Source organism: Beta vulgaris, chromosome 1, assembly GCF_026745355.1.
Source record: "Beta vulgaris subsp. vulgaris cultivar EL10 chromosome 1, EL10.2, whole genome shotgun sequence".
Lineage (NCBI taxonomy): Eukaryota > Viridiplantae > Streptophyta > Magnoliopsida > Caryophyllales > Amaranthaceae > Beta > Beta vulgaris.
In genome coordinates, this window is record NC_079202.1 from 16,551,849 (window position 1) to 16,570,055 (window position 18,207).

General features: G+C 34.6%; 1 protein-coding gene and 1 long non-coding RNA gene across 2 annotated transcripts; both read left to right on the top strand.

Annotated features, from left to right (window-relative positions):
- The first annotated feature begins 2,454 nt into the window (after nt 1-2,454).
- Nucleotides 2,455-3,867, top strand: LOC125498209 (uncharacterized). The gene is made up of 2 exons (XR_007275021.2): nt 2,455-2,687; nt 2,789-3,867. It is a non-coding gene; the product is annotated as an uncharacterized LOC125498209 (long non-coding RNA).
- A 3,246-nt stretch (nt 3,868-7,113) lies between these two features.
- LOC104905885 (cyclin-J18) lies at nt 7,114-8,166 on the top strand. Its single transcript, XM_010694538.3, has one exon. The coding sequence runs from the start codon at nt 7,234-7,236 to the stop codon at nt 7,939-7,941; it is 708 nt and encodes a 235-aa protein (XP_010692840.1). The 5' UTR covers nt 7,114-7,233; the 3' UTR covers nt 7,942-8,166.
- Nucleotides 8,167-18,207: the final 10,041 nt, after the last annotated feature.

An 18,207-nucleotide genomic window follows, 5' to 3' on the forward strand; every position in this document is an offset into this window, starting at 1 on the left:
GCTTGGGAGGAATACTTATCTTTATTCACTTTCTTAGTGTAGTTTTTCTACTTTCATAGGATGTTACACGGTTTGTACTACTCATTAGGAGTGGGAGTTCACGTACAACGGGAAAAAAATGTACTGCTTTCTTAGTTGCATATTATCTCATATTAGCTTTCACCTCATTTTAGTTGCATCTATGGGACTATTGCTACTAGCACTTATTGAGAACCTTGCTGATATTTTAATTTACTACAATTCCTAAGGATAATTCATCTTGTTCATGATTCTTCATAGCATGATTGTTTTGCAATTGATTGTTTGTGGTAAGATTGATTGATAAATCTCTAACTCGATTTAACTTTATTGTGCAGACACCTAACCTGAGTGAGCTTTTGTGCCTAATAAACTAACGTATGTGTGTCAGTTCTATTTTTTCATGTGTGATTAATTCCTCGTTGTTGCACTGATTTTGACTTTGACTTGGTACTCCTTGATATTTGATAGTACATGTATTTTGATATGATTGAGGCGTTTCATTTCATGATCTTAGGTCCAGAGTTATTTTCTTTTTTCATATTATTCTTTCTCTAGCCCCATTGAGCCTTTTTGACTGTGTTTAATGGAAACCTACATTACAAGCCCTTGGCCTCATTTGATTCTTGTCCCAAGCCTAGCTTGGGGGAGCGGGTATTTGTTTTTGTTTGGTTTGTATTAAATTGGAATGCTCTAGTTGTGGTTTAGATGGATGGAAAATATGTTTAGTGAGCTTGGAACTGGAAATGGAAGTTCAAAAAGAGAAACCAAAAAAAATGTGAAAAATGAAATGAAAAATAAGTGAAAAAAGAGTAGAGAATAAAAGTGAAAAAGGGTTACTATTGAAATTCTTAGCTTGAAACGAAAATGTTTGGTTATTTTGGAGAATTGTTGGTTCTTGCGTGGAGTTGTGACCTTTCTGGGATACATTTTCAGTTATTTGATGCTCTCCCTTCTTGGTTTTTCCACCACAATTCCCAAATTATTTTCATACCCTTGAACCTAAGCCTCATTACAACCCTTAAAAGTCCTCTTGATCATTATGTATTGGTGAGTCAAAAAGTCAAAGTTAAAGAGTATGTGCTTCATCTGAGTCGATTTGATTTAGGTTGAGTGTCATTGTTTTCCCTTTAAACAAATGAGAGTATGAGTGCACATAACTTTAGTGAGGTATGTCAAAGTTTGGTTAAGTCGAACTTGGGGGAGATGGTTTTCGTTATGATTGGATAGTCGATTGTGTTACATGACATGTTATGCGACCTTGTTCGAGTTTGTTTCGATGCTTGGCTTGTGTAGTGATTATATCTCTCCTGCTTTCAATTGAGTGTTTGGCTCTATATCGTAGTCTCATTTTGTAGGTCATCTTTCTTTTCCAATGTCTATATCCTCATTATTAGGCATATTTAGGTTGCATTTTAGAGCATATTGATTCATATAGCTTCATTTTAGTTGCCATTAGCATGGATTATCTATTATATGCTCTATTACACTTCGTTTGTGGTTTTCGTAATGTTAGTTTCATAGCTATTTGGACGTTTTCGAAGCAATTTTGGATGAATTGGATAATTCTTTTAAAGGGAGTTGATGAATGGTGGTTTTTGATCGATGAATTTATGTTTGTGGATTATTCTCTTATTCCTTATAATCATATTGAGTGAAGTAGCTTCCATGAGGATCGCGGCATATCTCTCGAAAGTGAATTTGAGTTGAAAACGAAGAAATGCATTATTTCCGAAGTGATAAAACCGGCACATGTTCACTCTTTTGATCATAACTCGAATTTTACAAATCGGATGGAAGTGATTCAAGTTGCATTGGAAACTAGACTTGAAGATATTCGCAATGATAGGTCATACACCTATAGACGATGCCTAGAACTCAAGATACAATATTCGAAAGTTGGCCTTGCGAATCTGCCTGTGAACCAGCGCCCAACTGGTTGCTTCTTCTCTTGCGCCTGCATTGCTGCATGGTCCGCTGGCCAGCCAGCGCCCACTGATCGGGCCTCGACGCACCTAAGGGCCTATTCTCCCCAGCTTATTTTCAGTTCAATTCAGTTCAGTTCAGTTCAGTTCAGCTCTGGACAATATTTCTACTCTCACATATCACTATTCATTTCAGTTTAGTTCAGTTCAATTCAATTCAATTTAGTTCAATTCAATTCAGTTTAGTTTAGTCCAATTCAGTTCAATTTAATTCAGTTAGTTCAATTCAGCTGTTTTATACCGAAGAGAACAGGCCGTAAGTAGTGCTAGACGCGAGTTCGTGGTCATCGTCAAACTTCTTTTATTAGTTTACTTTCTTATTTTCTTTCACAACAAGAATGCGCGCTTTTAGCGTCTGACTTTACCGTCCGGCCCAATCAGACGCAAATTAGCGTCCGTTTTGTAAAAGTTGTGTCCGTTTTTGGACGGACGCTAATTAGCATCCGCTTTTCTAGAATTAGCGTCCGACTTTTGAACGGATGGTAATTACCGTCCGTTGTACAAGTTTACCGTCTAACTTGACGGACGGTATTCAATGGTTATCAACAAAAATCACGACCCACTTATTTCCAACCCTATCTCTAACTTCTTATCTATTTTTTTCTCTCTCACCATTCTGCTTATGTTTTAGTTGGCGGCACCTTACGATCTCACTGAAGGCGATCTTCTTGTTGTCTTTGCCCAGTACGAAATCATCTGTTTCAATTTTTTTCGTTAATTTATCTGTTTCGTCAAATTTTCAATTCGTTTAGTAATTTATTGTTTTTTGATTGAATTCTTTGAAGATATGGCGAAAGTCCAAAGGTTTTGCATTTGTGGCGTATGAGGATCAAAGAAGCACAACTCTAGCCCGCACTTTCTCTGATTTGAAGGAGGTTCGATCGATTTCTGAGCCAATGTCGCAGGTTTTCGTTTTAGGGTTAGTGATTTTTTTGGGTTTTTTATGTGGGTTGTTTCAGATCTAGTTTTTTTTTTTTTGTTAATTTCTCAATTCTCCTTCAAAACCCCATATTTATCCTCTCTTTTTTTCGATTTTTGATTTCGAATCCTTATTTTTTCGTATGTTTTTTTAGTTTTCTCATTGAAAAAGAAAACCGTCGTCAATGTAGAGGAATTGAACTTATTGCGTCAGAAAATTTCACATCTTTTGCAGTAATTCAAGCTTTAGGAAGTGCTTTAACCAACAAATACTCAGAGGGTATGCTCGGAAATCATTATTTAATGAACACATTGATCAAGAGCACTTGAATGTTACAGATTAAACCCAGAAAAATGGGGTGTAAATGTTCAACCTTATTCTGGAAGTCCAGCAAATTTTGCTGTATATACAGCAGTTTTAAACCCACATGATAGAATTATGGGGTTAGATCTTCCATTAGGTGGACATTTAACTCATGGGTATATTGATTATGATAAGCTTGAGGAGAAAGCTTTGGACTTTATGGGGTTAGATCTTCCATCAGGTGTTTCACAAATCGGTGTATACTTCTTACTAGGAATGGCTTCATGATGATGTGTTATGTTTTAGGTGCTCATTGAAACAATATTTCTGTGACTGAAGCAATAAGATTGCATAAACTTGAGACTTTCTAGCCAATAATTAGTGTTATTGGTTATAGTTTAGCTTCTATCATGTCGCTATTTGATTAAGTATAATGAGTTAAGTTTGAATGTTTAGCTGTTACAAATTGTGGGTTTAATTTTGATTTTTGTTTTCTGCTTAACATTCTAGATGAAGCATTGTGAAACATGCCTTCAGGCATAAGTTTATAACTGTATATTTGACATCTTGATTACTCTCTATTTGCATTTTTGTTGGAGAGTTCAACACCTCAGAAAGCATATGGAATTTTATAGGTTATTACTTGGTGGCTGATATTTTTTTTTTTGGCATCGACTTGGTGGCTGATTCTTTCTACGTCTTCTTTTCTTCTTCCTTTCTATTTTTTTTCTCTCTCACCGTCGAGGCTTCTGCATCTTGGCTTCACCTATTGTCTTCGAGGGGAAATCTCTTACGTAAGTTTACATGTCTATGAGTTTGTTTCTGTACACTTTGATCTTTATGTTTTCTATGGTGTGACTGTATATCTGCTTTATCTTCATGTGATTAAGCAATTTAAGACTGGCATGATTTTATTAAAAGCTTAACTCTCCAGCATGCACCACCATGGCTGACTGTTTAATTGGTATATGTGCTAACCAATTGCATTATTGTACTTAAACATAGTAGAGTGCTAACTAACAAGCAAGGAGACAACTAGCACTTTGTTGTTTTGAAGCTCTAGATCATTGTCTTGAAAGTTACAATGTGGAAAACCTGGGTATTGTTGTTCCAACAACCGGTGTCTCGTAGAACAAGCTGAACCTACCATTCATATTGTGCTTTGTGTCAATATGTTTATTTACTTGTTCATTCTTCCATATATGCATTTTGATATCTGTACTGCTATTTATTAAATTATTTATGCTTTATATCTAAATCGTAATTTTACTTTTCAAGAAATCCTTTTCATGTTTCGATTGATTTTGATTCTAAACCTGACAATTACTGGACCTGTACAAGGTCAAGGATAAAATGCTTGTTTTGAAATGAATCCTTTGCAGTAATCTATTTAATATTTACAACATAATGTATTATAAATTCAAGATTCCAGCTCGCATATAACCAGGCAAATTTGAATTGCTAGTAAAATTGATTTCCTCTTCACTTCCAACCTTGAGTTGTTGCATGCTGGAAAGTACATATAGCCAGTTGGACAGTCTTGTTCAATGTATCTTAAAGGACCTTGTGGGATGTGTGGGAGTTATTTTCTTGTTGCTAGGTAGAAAATGTGAGATGTCTTTGCTTTTCTTATTTCTGAAGTTTTCAAATATTTATGGTTGCTGACACTTCTCTGTTTTGCTATGATGTTTCTTTCTGTGGTGTATAATAGGGGGATCTTGGCTGCTATAGATGTTTTGAGTGGTTAACGCTATTATTGGGGTAAGTTCTACTTTTAATTATAGAAACATTACCTGCTCATTTTTCAATTGACTGTCATTGTCAGAAGTACAAAACACTCTAAAAATGGTTCTATAAAATGGTTTTTGAAATACGATCTTGTCTGTAATGCCTTGTTTATGAAATGGTTCTATATCTTGGCCAATTGTTGCTAGCCATTTAGTTGGGAACAGACAGCCATTATGGTGATTGGTAGGATACGACTTGTTATAGTGATAGATTGGGGAATATGAAATGGGGTATATGAAGATATGAAATAGTTTTTCAAAAATGAGTTGTTGTGATGATTGCCATATGTTGCTTTTGTTTTAGTTGTGTATAGCCATTTTGTTTATTGTGGGAGAGAGTAATAGAGTATCTACCGATGAAATGTATGAGCATTCCAGGGATCCAACTTGTGTTTATGCCAGGATGATCCACTATAGGCCAATTATCTTATGAGACAGGTCACAGGCGATGAAATATTAGAGTGAATAAGAAATATCTGCATGACTTGCACAGGATTTTGATGAACATATCAAAACACCAGATAGTCTAATAAGTTTTAATCTCTTATGTCAAGTTTTAACCAATGTGCTATTGGAGCTGCTAATATGGTTTAATCTAATGTTCTATAAATGGGTTCACCAAGTCTTGAAATGGTAAAGCAATAATCTTTACTGTTGTTATTGCTATTTTAATTGATTAAATTTACACTTCTTTTCATATGCTATTTTTGATCATATATTGTTTGATTATGACATGAGTATTTTGGTTTCTTGGTCATGCTGTCCATTTTTTATAATGTCATTAGCTTTGACTTGGTTAGTGTTAAATTCTATAGTTTGGTAGTTAGGTTTATTCCAGTATCAGTCATTTTGTAGATAGACTTTGGAGTTTGGACTAGTAGTAGTTAAGTAGTAAAAGGTGTTGAAAAAATTATATGCTTTAGTAATAATCATGTTGGTGGTCAGTCCATTCATTCCAATACTGTTAATAATTGTTTTTTTCTGGTTAATTTCATTAATTTCTTTGCTTTTGTTGATTTGCAAGGTTATGAGATTTGCGTTTGAGTTCCAGATTTGAAATTGGTTTAGATCCAGATACCATATTTGAAGTTCGTTTTGGTTCCAGATTTTTGTTGTGGAGTTTAAAATGTACATGTAAATTATATGAGATTTGTATTAGATTTTGTTCTAAGTATACTAAAATTTAGTTCTAGAATTATTTTTTCACTTGTAATTACATTTATTATTAATAATAATTGAATTAAAGAAGTATGGTATTTGCATCATTCCATATCTTATTATATTTAATATCAATTAATTAAAAGCAAAAAGCTATTACATTTAATACTAGTTAACCAAAAGCAAAAAAATAAAAAAAAAGAAGTGCAAATGCGTACAAAAAAAAAGAAGTGCAAATTCGTATCCCAGAAAACAGTCGCTAATTAGCGATTGCCAAGGAAACAGTCGCTAATTAGCGACTGCCAAGGAAACGGTCGCTAATTAGCGACTGCCTGCGGTCGCTAATTAGCGTCTGTTACTGACGGTCGCTAATTAGCGACAGACGAGACGACGGTCGCTAAAAACGAAATTAGCGTCCGGTTTGCGGACGCTATTTGAAGAATTAGCGACCAAGGGTTTTGCATCAGCCTTTTAGCGTCCGTTGGCGGACGCTAATATATTTAGCGTCCGATTCCGCGTTTTTTGCGTCTGATTTTTTCGGACGCTAATGGCTGACATTCTTGTTGTGTTTTCCTGGACTCATTGAGAGATTAGAGGAGAGGAAAATATAAAAAGGGGAGATTTATTTTATCTCTCTATCATACTTTTATTCCTAGAAAACTCTAGTATTAATTTTATTCTTCATCTCTTTCCTTAAAATCCTAATTTTTGCTTCTCTTCCATTAATTGAAGTGCTAGAGGTATTTTCCCATTAAAAGATATTAAGCCTTAAACAATGGCCCATGAGCGAATATACAATATTAGGGCTTAACAAAAACGACCAGCAATAGCTTGTCTAAACATCGCTTCACCTTTAATTTGACCAAAATCCTTTGCATGCAACCATGATCCTATTCTTCTAAGACCACCATTAGAACCTTGAAGGAGATTCATAATGAAAAGAGACTTTTAAAAAGTGTAATTTGGGCTAAACTGAAAAGTAAAAAAGAGGAGGCAAAAAAGCCAAATAAACTCTCTAGACAGAGAGTCTCTCAGCTTTTAGAGAGAGAGAAAAGGTTCCTCAATGACGAACACCGAAGAAGAGAATTCTCTGGCATCATCACTCCGACTAGAAGCAGTGAAGTTCCTGATCCAATGTGCCGAACAACTCAAACTCTCTCCCATCGTCAAATACTCTGCTCTCTCTCTATTCGCTCTTCGCTTCATCTCTTCTCTCTCTTCATCCCGCCATAATCATTGGCTACTCAAAAAACCCCTGAATTTCCCGCATTTGCAGCTTTTCTCTCTCATCTCGCTCTGGATTGCCAGCAAAACCTACGATTCTCCTCCTCTCTCTCTCAAATCCCTAAAATCAATTGGCGATCAATTCATCAAAGATCAGCATTTCACTAAAACCGATTATTTAGACGCTGAAATCGTCTTCTTGCGATCGTTGAATTTTGAAGTCGGAACGATGAAGAACTCAACATTTTTGGTGCTCCAAGAGTTGATGATGAAGCTTAAGGAAGTGGCTAAGGTTGGGGAAATGGTTAGCTTTGAGGCGTGTTGCGATGTTATGGATTTGATTTACGAGAGCGATGATATTTCGCGGATGTTCGTGGAATCTCCGGTGTATCTTGCGGCGGGGGTGTTGGTCGCGGTGTATTCGATGACCGTGCCGAAGCAACGATGCGAGTTTCCGGTGGTTGGTTGGGTGAATTTCGTGACGGGTTGTAGGGAAGAGGATGTGGTGTTGGTTGTCAAACTCATTCTTCAGCACGTCGTTGGGTAGATGAGTTTCATGTATTGCGTTTGTATTTGGTCATTCGTGCGTTGTTCCCGCCAAATATTGAAAACGGAAACATATATTTTTTTAAAAAAAATTTCTGACTCCATTTCGAGAACTCGTAGTAAGATGATTTTTCCGTTGGGTAGATGAGTTTCATGTATTGTGTTTTTATTTGGTCATTCGTGCGTTGTTCCCGCCAAATATTGAAAATGGAAACATATTTTTTTTTTTAATTTTTTCTAAGCCCCTTTCGAGAACTCATAGTAAGATGAATTTTCTTTGGGTTGTTCTCGACTTCTCGTACAGGGCCACTTATCTAGAGATCCAAGTAAGATGAATAATACTTCAGTTTGGTTTTCATGTACAACATATGTGATTCTATACAAAACATCTATAATTCAATATAGAGTATTATTGTCGAATTTAAAAAAAAAGTAATGGAAAAGAACATGACGATGACTAATTAATCAACAAACGATAAGAACTAAGATTCCTAATCAGCCATTTTTAAATGCTTCATGAATACTAGGGCATGTATGTCATGGGAAGCATTCCATCCTCTGAATTCAATCAAGTAGCTTGAACTATAGAAAATCTAGAGAGAGAAATTTAGAGAGTGAAATGAAGAAAGAAGAAAGCTAATTTTATTTCTCGAAAAACTGAACTATACAAAGGTTACAAAGAAGATTATATACAGTTGATGCCTAACCACCAAAATAACTAACTTGGAACCTTCTAACAAACTTAATAATAGAATGAAAGAGGATTGAGCTGAACTGGCAATCAACCAAAGCTTACAACAGCTAGCAGTTAGAACATATAAATTAATACCCCCTCCTCAAGTTGGAATACTAATCATTCACAACCATTCCAAGCTTGATAGTAAGAAAGCGATGTTAAACAGAACCAAGGGCTTTGGTCATGATGTCAGCAATTTGCATTTGAGAACTAACATGTTGAGTGTGTATAAAACCATATTGAACATTTTCTTGAACATAATGACAGTCAATATTGAGGTGTTTAGTTTTGTCATGAAAAACAGGATTGACAGCTATGTGTTGAACAACAATGTTGTTACAATATAAAGTGATAGGAAGAGTAGGAAAAACTCTTAAGTCATTAAGCACACCAATCAACCAAACCAACTCACTGGTAGTATGACTCGTACTTCGATATTCAGCCTCAGTACAGCTCTTAGAAACAATTTTTGTTTTCCAAGAAATAAGAGAAGATCCAAGGAAAATGCAATAACCAGTTAAGGATCTATTAGAATATTGACAAGTACCCCAATCTACATCACAATATGCAATAAGTTGTAAAGGATTGGAGGAAGAGTAAAATAAACCATGATGGAGAGTTCCTTTAAGATATTTCAGAACATGTTGAGCACACTAGTAGAATAAATGCTATTTGCTGTGGTGATATTGCTGCGATTTTACCTATACGCAGCAACATATCACGTAAAAAGAAAAGAAAAAATATAAAATAACCATATTGCTGCGGTTTCGGCAGAAAACCGCAGCAATATAGTTTAAACGGAATTTTTTTGAAATTCTTTTACTATTTGATCAAACATATTGTTGCGGTTTCTAACAAGAACCGCAAATATTATTGTAATATATTGCTGCGATTTTTGAAGAAAACCGCAGTAATATATCCAAAAAGTATTCAAAAATGCTAGGGGTACGGACGGGTATAAGGCTTATAAGCCCATCTCTATAACCCTAAATATTATTTGTGCGCCTCTCCTCTCTCTCTCACGCCTCTCCTCTCTCCTCCTTGGTCGTTCATGTTCGTTCAACTTTGTCTCCTCTCTCACATGTTTTTAGTTTACTTCTCTCTCCGGCGTGGTGGGAAGGCTTTCACTGTCGATCTGCTCGCTCGTTCTTCACACCGACGTCTTTTGTCCCTCATTCTCGTCTGCTCGCCTCTCTCAACGGCTTTCACCGTCTGCTCACGTGGTGGGAAGGCTTTGACCGTTTGCTCCCTCTCTTTCGTCCTCACCGGCGAAACGCGCAAAGGCTTTCACGTCTGCTCCCTTGATTCGTCCTCACCGGCAAAACGCACAACATAATTTTTCGTTTTCTTTTTGTTTCAGAATTTTCTGTAATTTTTTTTCATTTTTTTTTGTTTTCAGAATTTTCTGTTTGTTTATAGTTTTAAGATTTCTTTTTTATTATCAATTTCTTATTTTTTTTAGTATATTATTTGTTTTTATTAGTCACTTAGTTATAATTGTTGTTTTTTAATTTTGCTTTTTCATTTTTTGATCTTTTGTAATATTTATGTAACTAGTTTTTTTATCTTTATATATTAATGAGATTTATATGTCATTTTATTTTTATTTTTATCTTTATATATTAATGAGATTTATATGTCATTTTATCTTCAGTTTGTTTAGAATTTTGGTGGATAGTTAATGGGTTAGTTGCTTGCTTTTAATATTTCAAATTTGATTGCAAAATGCAAAAAAAAAAAAAAAAAATTTTGGTTACCAGGACCTATTGCTGCGGTTTTGGCCCAAAACCGCAGCAATACTCTCTGTTAAATATATAATACATAAAAATATTGCTGCGGTTTGGCCTAAAAACCGCAACAATATTTGTAGATATTGCTGCGGTTTAAAACCGTAGCAATATAATTAATCTCTATTGCTGCGCGCCCAAAACCGCAACAATAGGGCACTTTTTAACCGCAGCAAATAGCATTTATTCTACTAGTGGCAACGAAAAAATGAGGCACCCTTGGATCTGAAATAAACTGACTAAGCTGTTGAACAACATAGCTTATGTCAGGTCTTGTCATATTCAAGTATATCAATTTACAAATCATTCTCCTATAAGATTCTGCATCTGAAAGTTTGTCACCATCATAGATGCTAATTTTCGATCCTTTAGGAAGAGGGAAAGATGTAGGAGAATAATTTTCCATAGATTAACTCGTGAGCAAATCAAGGATATGCTTTCTCTGATTAAGAAGTATACCAAAAGAGTCCCTAGATACTTCAATGCCAAGGAAATACCTTAGTTGGCCAAGATCTTTGATGGTAAAGGCTTGATGAAGTTTGTCTTTGACAGATTAAATGATGTTCAAATTGTTGCTAGCCAAAAGTAAGGTATCAACATAAGCAACAATGACTGTGAAATCTGAACCTTGATGAAGAAAAAACATAGAATAGTCCAACTTATACTGAGTAAAACCAAGGTTGAACAGAAACTTAGTGAGCTCTAAGTTCCATTGGCTTGAAGCTTATCTTAGGCCATACAAAGACCTTCTAAATTTGCAAACCTGACCAGGAGCTGCCTTAGTATAACCTTTAGGAGATTGCATATAGAGTTCTTCATCAATGTAATTAACCATGAATGAAAGCATTATTTAGGTCCAATTGATGCATATCCAAATTGTGAGCAGCAGCTAAAGCTATGAGAATTCTAACAGTATTGAACTTAGCAACAGGGCTAAAAGTGTGCTTGAAGCCTTTACCTTCAATTTGTCTATCTCCCCTAGCAACCAAACGTGCTTTACATCTTTCAACTCAGCCATCAGGATGAAATTTTGTCGTAAAAACCCATTGACAGCCTATGGCTCGTTTGTCAGCAGGTAGAGGCACAAGATCCCAAGTTTCATTTTGTTCCAAGGCTAAAATTTCTTTTTCCATGGCTGCAATCCATCTAGGATCTTGACTTGCTTGTTTATGGTTAGCAGGTTCAGTAGTATTAAGAACAATAGTAAGGCTAGCAAGGTGTTCTGCAACGTATGTACAAAAAAATAGGAGAAGAAGAAACTGAGAAACTATAAGAAAGAGAGGCAGTAGAAGACGGTGTTTTATGATGAGGGGTAGGAAGAGTGAGAATAAAATCAGCCAACTTAGCAGGAGGTTTAAGAGGCCTATTAGATCTTCTAGGAAGAATGGCAGGTGTATGAGAATGATCATGAGATAAAATAAGAGTAAGAGAATGTGTAGATGACTCTGCAGCTGGAGAAGTAGTAGGAGAAGAAAAATTTATAGGTGAAGGATGAGGTGTCATAGAAGGAGATGTAGTAGGGGAAAGAGAACTAGAAATAGAGAAGGAAAAGGAGGAATGTTAGCATGAGAATCTGCACTGATAGCAGGATTCACAAGAGAAGTAGAATGAGGACATTAACTAGAAGCAGAAGGTTGAGCCAAAGGAAAAGTTTGTTCAAGAAACTTAACATTTCTACTTGAAACAACTTTATGAGTTGTCAAATCATAACATTTGTAACCTTTTTGAGCATAAGGATAAACTAGCAAAATGCATTTTGAAGCTCTAGGTGCAAACTTATCTGAGGTTTTATGTTCAACATAACAAAAACAACCATTAACTCTCAAATGAGCATAAGTAGGAGGTCTGTTCATGAGTGATTCATAGAGAGTTTTCCAATTTAATACACCATTAGGCATAAGGTTTATCAAATAGGTAGTTGCTAGTAAGCAATCACCCCAAAATTTAATTGGTAAAGAGGCATGTAATCTGATTGCTCTAGCAACCTCTAACAAATGCCTATGCTTCTGTAGCGCCCCGACCTCTAATCATCATTACTAGGTTAATTAAAGGGTTATTAGCAGCGAAACCTAGAAGGTCGGTGCGTTACCGCCATACTTCCCGCTGGGAAAGCACAAGGCAAACATAAATTCGTAACTTAAACATATTATAGCTTAAAGCATCATAATTGTCCATTTAATAAAGACTAAAGTTGAAACTTAGCAACTAACATAGTTTGACATAAACTAAACCATAAGTGCTTTAAGAAAGCTTAAAACTAAACAACTCCTCATAGCTATGCCATCCCCTTATCAGCATCAGTTTCTAAAACAGAAAACAAAACGTCATGAGCCGAGGCTCAATAACATACTAACATCGTAAAAAATTTCAAATCATTTTGTTAGCAAACAGGGAGGAGAGAAATAGTAAAACCATTTCATAAACATATCTGATCATTTCATAAATATATCATAAGCTTCACCATTATCTTTTCATCTTACTTTATCATATTGGTAATTTGGCGAGTATAACAAGAGGGATGTCTCCCCCAAAAACATACAGAAAAGCGGCCACAACATAGGTGATACTTTCGGTGCCCACATTTTTACAGAAAGCCGATCACAACATAGGTGACACTTTTGGTGCCCACGAAAAGGTGGCCACATCATAGGTGACACTTTCGTTGCCCACGTACTGCCAAGAACCATGTTTCACTTTACTTTATCATGTTTCGTTTCTTTTACATATCATAATTACATTACATCATTGCAATTATAATCATAAAACATAATTAAAATCACAGTGTTATCTTACTCATATTTTCATAAACATCAAAGTCATTTTATATCATCGAAAATCATCATATTCATAAAATCTTTCATAACCCACAATCCATACATCAATAACGTAGTGTGAAGTACCATAGAACATCATTAGAAAGAGATTGTAAGTGTTAGCAGTAGACGTTACCTGGTATCGTAGTTAAGTTTTCTTAAGAGTCGGGGGAGGCTTGTAATATTCCTTCTTTCAATCTAATAAAAATTAAAAAGCGGGATTTGTTACTAACTAAGTGGCGTTTCAGGAAAAGTTTATACTTCATATTAATTCGTATTCTCCTTTAATGAGGTTTTAATAAATAGGCTCAACTTATGTTTTACATCTTTTAAATATACAAGTTATAATGAGGTGATTCTAATGATAAATAATCTTGTCCTATAATTCATGTTTTAATAAACTATAAGTACATGTTACTAAATGGATTAATTTAACAACACTCATAGTATAACAACATGATGTTCCTAATTTCTAATATGTTTACAAACTTAGGCTAATGAGTGATATTTATTTATTACTATCAAGTTACTAATTTATTTCATAGATAAGCTTGTCGTTATCACTAAACTTGAATAATTCTTATCATTAATCTAATGACCACTAATATATTATAATTCGAACCCCTAATGTGCTTTAGAAACTAAAACTAATGAAAAAAACTTATCAAATTACTCATCCATGATCAACCATCAATTTTCGCATGATCACTAAACTAGGTTGGTTATCAACATTATTCTAGTTATCAAAAATATTAGCATTAACCTCCTACATTAGTAGTCAATAAACTTATGAACTAAATATAAAGTTATTTGTACAAATTTAGTGTTCTTAATACTCCCTCCGTTTTCTAAAGATCTTCCCTCTTTCCGTTTAAGTGCGTTTCCAAAAAATCTTCCCTCTTGTACTTGATTCCTTATTTGAAATATTTTTTTCTCCTTTTTACCCTCTCATGTCCCTATCATGTGGTCCACCATTATATTATTAATTCAATTTTACTCCTTTTCTCTTTCCTACTTTAACCCCTTTTTATTTGTTTATTTATCTTAACCCTTTTCTCTCTCCTACTTTACCCACCCCACAACCCACACAAATGGATCCTCCTAAGTATCTGTAGGAACATTAACATAATTATCAAGCCAACTAGTTAAAAAAACCAAGTTAATTAAATCCAACAAAACAGTCCACTCAAGCCCAATATATCAAAGCAACAAGATTAACTTAGGTGACTTAACTAAGTAAAGCATATTCTAAGCCCAAAATTATGTGTAGCTTAATAAATTAGACTAACATGGCTTAACAAAGTACTAAATCAGCTTTAGTTTAACTCCATTAGCCCATCAATTATTAAGTAGCTCAACTAATATTATAAAAATCATATTCGAATCCAATTAGTATACATGAAACAATTAAATTAAGTTGGTTTAACTAGTCGAAATCAATTTTTTAGGCCCCATTAAACTAATTAACAATGGTTAACAAGTGGGCTTGCATTATAATACTTGAAATCAGATTTAAGAGTGAAAAACAAAAAGAGGTGTTATATCTTTGCTCTCTTGGAGCAGGGACGGACAACATAGGGGAAGAGCCCTCGGCGAGCTCCAGCGAGTGGTGCAGGCGACGACACGAGAGGTCGCGGAGGAAACCGACCAGCGTCAGTCGTCGGTCTTTGGAGCTGCGGCAGCGGCGGAAGGCAGGAGCAGCAGCGAACGACATAGGGGAGCATGCGAGCGGGAGCTATGCTGGTGGCGCCACGTACATCGCATCTCCGGTGAAGGACTGATGTGGTTTCGTCGGTCAGAGGGTGGTGGCGCGCAGAAGGTGGTGCTCAAAGTGGTGGTGTGGTGGTGCCGTGAGAGGAGGAGTGAGAGGAAAAGAATTTTGTGATTTTTTTTGTGATTTGAGTTTGTGATTTCAAAGCTTAGTTCCTCTGTGCGCATTTATAGGAAAATTTTTGGAGACAAAAATGGAGGTGGTAGATTATGAATGGTGGTTCAGACAGGGGAGGTTAAGTTGGGAACAAAGAGGGGAGTAGAGGGAGGTGGGTGGTCGGTTTGACCATGGGTGTGGGAGGGGTTTTGCCTATCTTTTATTTCTTTTTTTTGTATTATTTTTATTTTAAATTCTTTTGTTGAAGTTGTGACAAGTTTTTGTTGCATAAGGTTGTTAGACCCATTCCTTAATAGCTTTTGTTAGTTCTAACTAGAATTTTATGCACGCGCGTGCTTGAATTTTTTCCAAAACAGAAACTCGATTTTTTCCGGTATAAGAGTCAAAATTTGAACACTAGACATACGAAGTATAATTGTTTTTAGTTGCAAAATTTGATTGGTTTAGTTTATGTCAATTAAGTCTCTCACCATTCTTTTTGTATTTTTTTTTTTTTTACTTTTCAAAGTTAGATTGTATGAACAAAATAGAAATTTAATTTATTTATGATTTCTAATATTATATTTTTTTAGTTGATTTTTGAATTAAGTACAGTACTTCATAAATTGTATAGAAAGTGGACACTTTGATTTCAAGTCAATTTTTTCATAGGTTGTAGTTTGTAAGTGAATTTTTAAGTTTTTGTAAAGTTTCCTCATTTTAGTGATTTGCATAATGCAAATTATGCAATTTTATGATTTTAATTGACTTGTGAATGATTGTTATAATTATATTTTTGGTATTTTTGTTTGAAGCCCCCTTTGATTTGTAAGTGAATTTGTAATTTAGAATGGGAAGGGGATAACATAGTCTCTTCATTCGGGGACACCATAGCTCCCCCCTTCCCTTATATAATAGAGATATATTGTACTTTAATTCTTGAATGATATTTTACATAGACCTTTTTACCTTGATAATTAATCGTTATTATATAATAGAAAAAGATAGGTCCAAATACATGTAAAAGTTTCATTATATATAGGAAACACTATAAATAATTAAATAATTTTTTTCCTTGTCTAACTTCTAAATTCTGATTTCACTACAAATACACCTCTATTTTTTATCATGACCCACCATTAATTGTGAATGGTTCTTGAGAATAGTGATTCGTAAGTAAATTTTTGTAAATATTTTTGTATGTATTGACGTTCTAGGTTATTAGTTTAGTTTGTATGTTATTTTAAGTTTTAATAAAGTTTTTTTTATTTTTTAAGTGATTTGCGTGATTTTTATAACGTGATTTTCTCAATTATATGAGTGATTTGTAAAGTTTCTTCTTTTAATTGATTTGTGAGTGATTAGTGAGTGAGTGTTGTAAATTAATTTTTGGTAGTTTCTTTGAGTGTCGATTTTGATTTTGACATTCCTTTTGTAATTTAGAAATGGAAGGGGGCAAAATAGACATTTCAAAAGAGGACACCATTGCTCCCCCCTTCCCTTATATAATAGAGATAATCTTACTTCCTAAAGCTTATTAATAATTTTGTTCATTTAAAAGCTTCAAAATAATTCATAGTTAGACTGATTTGACTAAAATAATTATTAAGTGAATAATTTACTTTCTTAATCATGTTATTAAACATGTAAAATTTTGGGATATTACTGCTTCCTTTCCACTCTCCCATTCTGTTGGGGAGTGCCAGGAAGACTTTTTTGATGAACAATGCCCTTGTCAGCAAACAATTGAGTAGCTGAGTGTTGAATAATTTCTGTCCCATTATCACTTCTAATTGTTTTCAAATGTGTACCAAATTGGTTTTCTATATAAGATAAGAATTGTGAGATTATCATAAGAACTTGTGTTTTACAATGAACAAGATGAGTCCAATTAACTCTAGAGTGATCATCTAAGAGAGTTAAAAAATAAGTAGTACCAGTCAAAGAAGTATGTCTATAGAGGCCCCATAAGTCAACATGTTACAAATCAAAAGGTTTATTATCATGAAATTCGGATTTAGAAAAGGAAACTTATGCATCTTGGCATATAAACAAGCTTCACAGTCAACAAAACAAGAACTATTACAATCAAACAAGAACTTCAGCTAATTCATTGTATGAACAGAGGGATGCTTTAGTCTAGAGTGACATACATCAAAAAGAAGGCAAAGAAGCATGAGCATTTAAAGCAGAACATATTTCAGATGGAGAACATGTATCAGAAAAATCACTTTGGGATTTGTATAAGCCAGCTTTCCTGACAGCATCTGTCTTGATTTGGCTAGTTGTAAGGTCCTGAAAAATGCATGAAGTAGGGGTGAATAATTAAGCGAGCAAATTATGCTCAACTAATAAATTTCCAACAAAAAGAAGGTTCTGTTTAAAATCTAGCAACAAGAAAACATTTGAAATGTGTATGTTAGATGTGATATGGACGGAACCAACATGTGTAACCATTTTAAGTTTACCATCTGGTAAACCAACCTTAATAGGTTGAGATAAGATTAAGGAATAAGGATTTATCACAGATCATATGATCTGTGACACCTGTATCTACAATCCAATCCAGGTGACTATAAGATGACTGTCAAGTTTCAGCATTAGAAACTATAATTGTACCTGCAAAATTGATGGAATTAGAAGAACTCTCTCCAATTGCAGATTGATTCTTCATCATCTTCATCATTTCTTTATACACAACATTGAATCAACCTTAACTTCTTGTTTAGAAGACTGATTCTAAAAGTCTAAAGGATGATCAGCCACAAAATCTTCAGTAGACATATCACACGCATTTGCAAGTAGTCTCGAACTTCCAACTTGTTTACTTCTCAAATTAGTAAACCACTCAGGAACAACTCCAGTCAACTTAAAGCATTGATCAACAGTGTGACCAATCTTCTTACAATGTGTACATTTTCTTTCCTGTTTGTATGCCTTAAACTTCTTAAAATCTCTCTTAAGACCATTATTATAAGGAGGTTGATGAAAATTTTGTTTCATAGATGCAAAAGAACTAATCTGAGATGAAACTTGTTGTTTTTCACTCAACTTATTTTGTTTT

Coding starts and splice junctions, on each gene's coding strand:
- LOC104905885 (XM_010694538.3), top strand. CDS start 7,234: ATGACGAACACCGAAGAAGAGAATTCTCTGGCATCATCACTCCGACTA.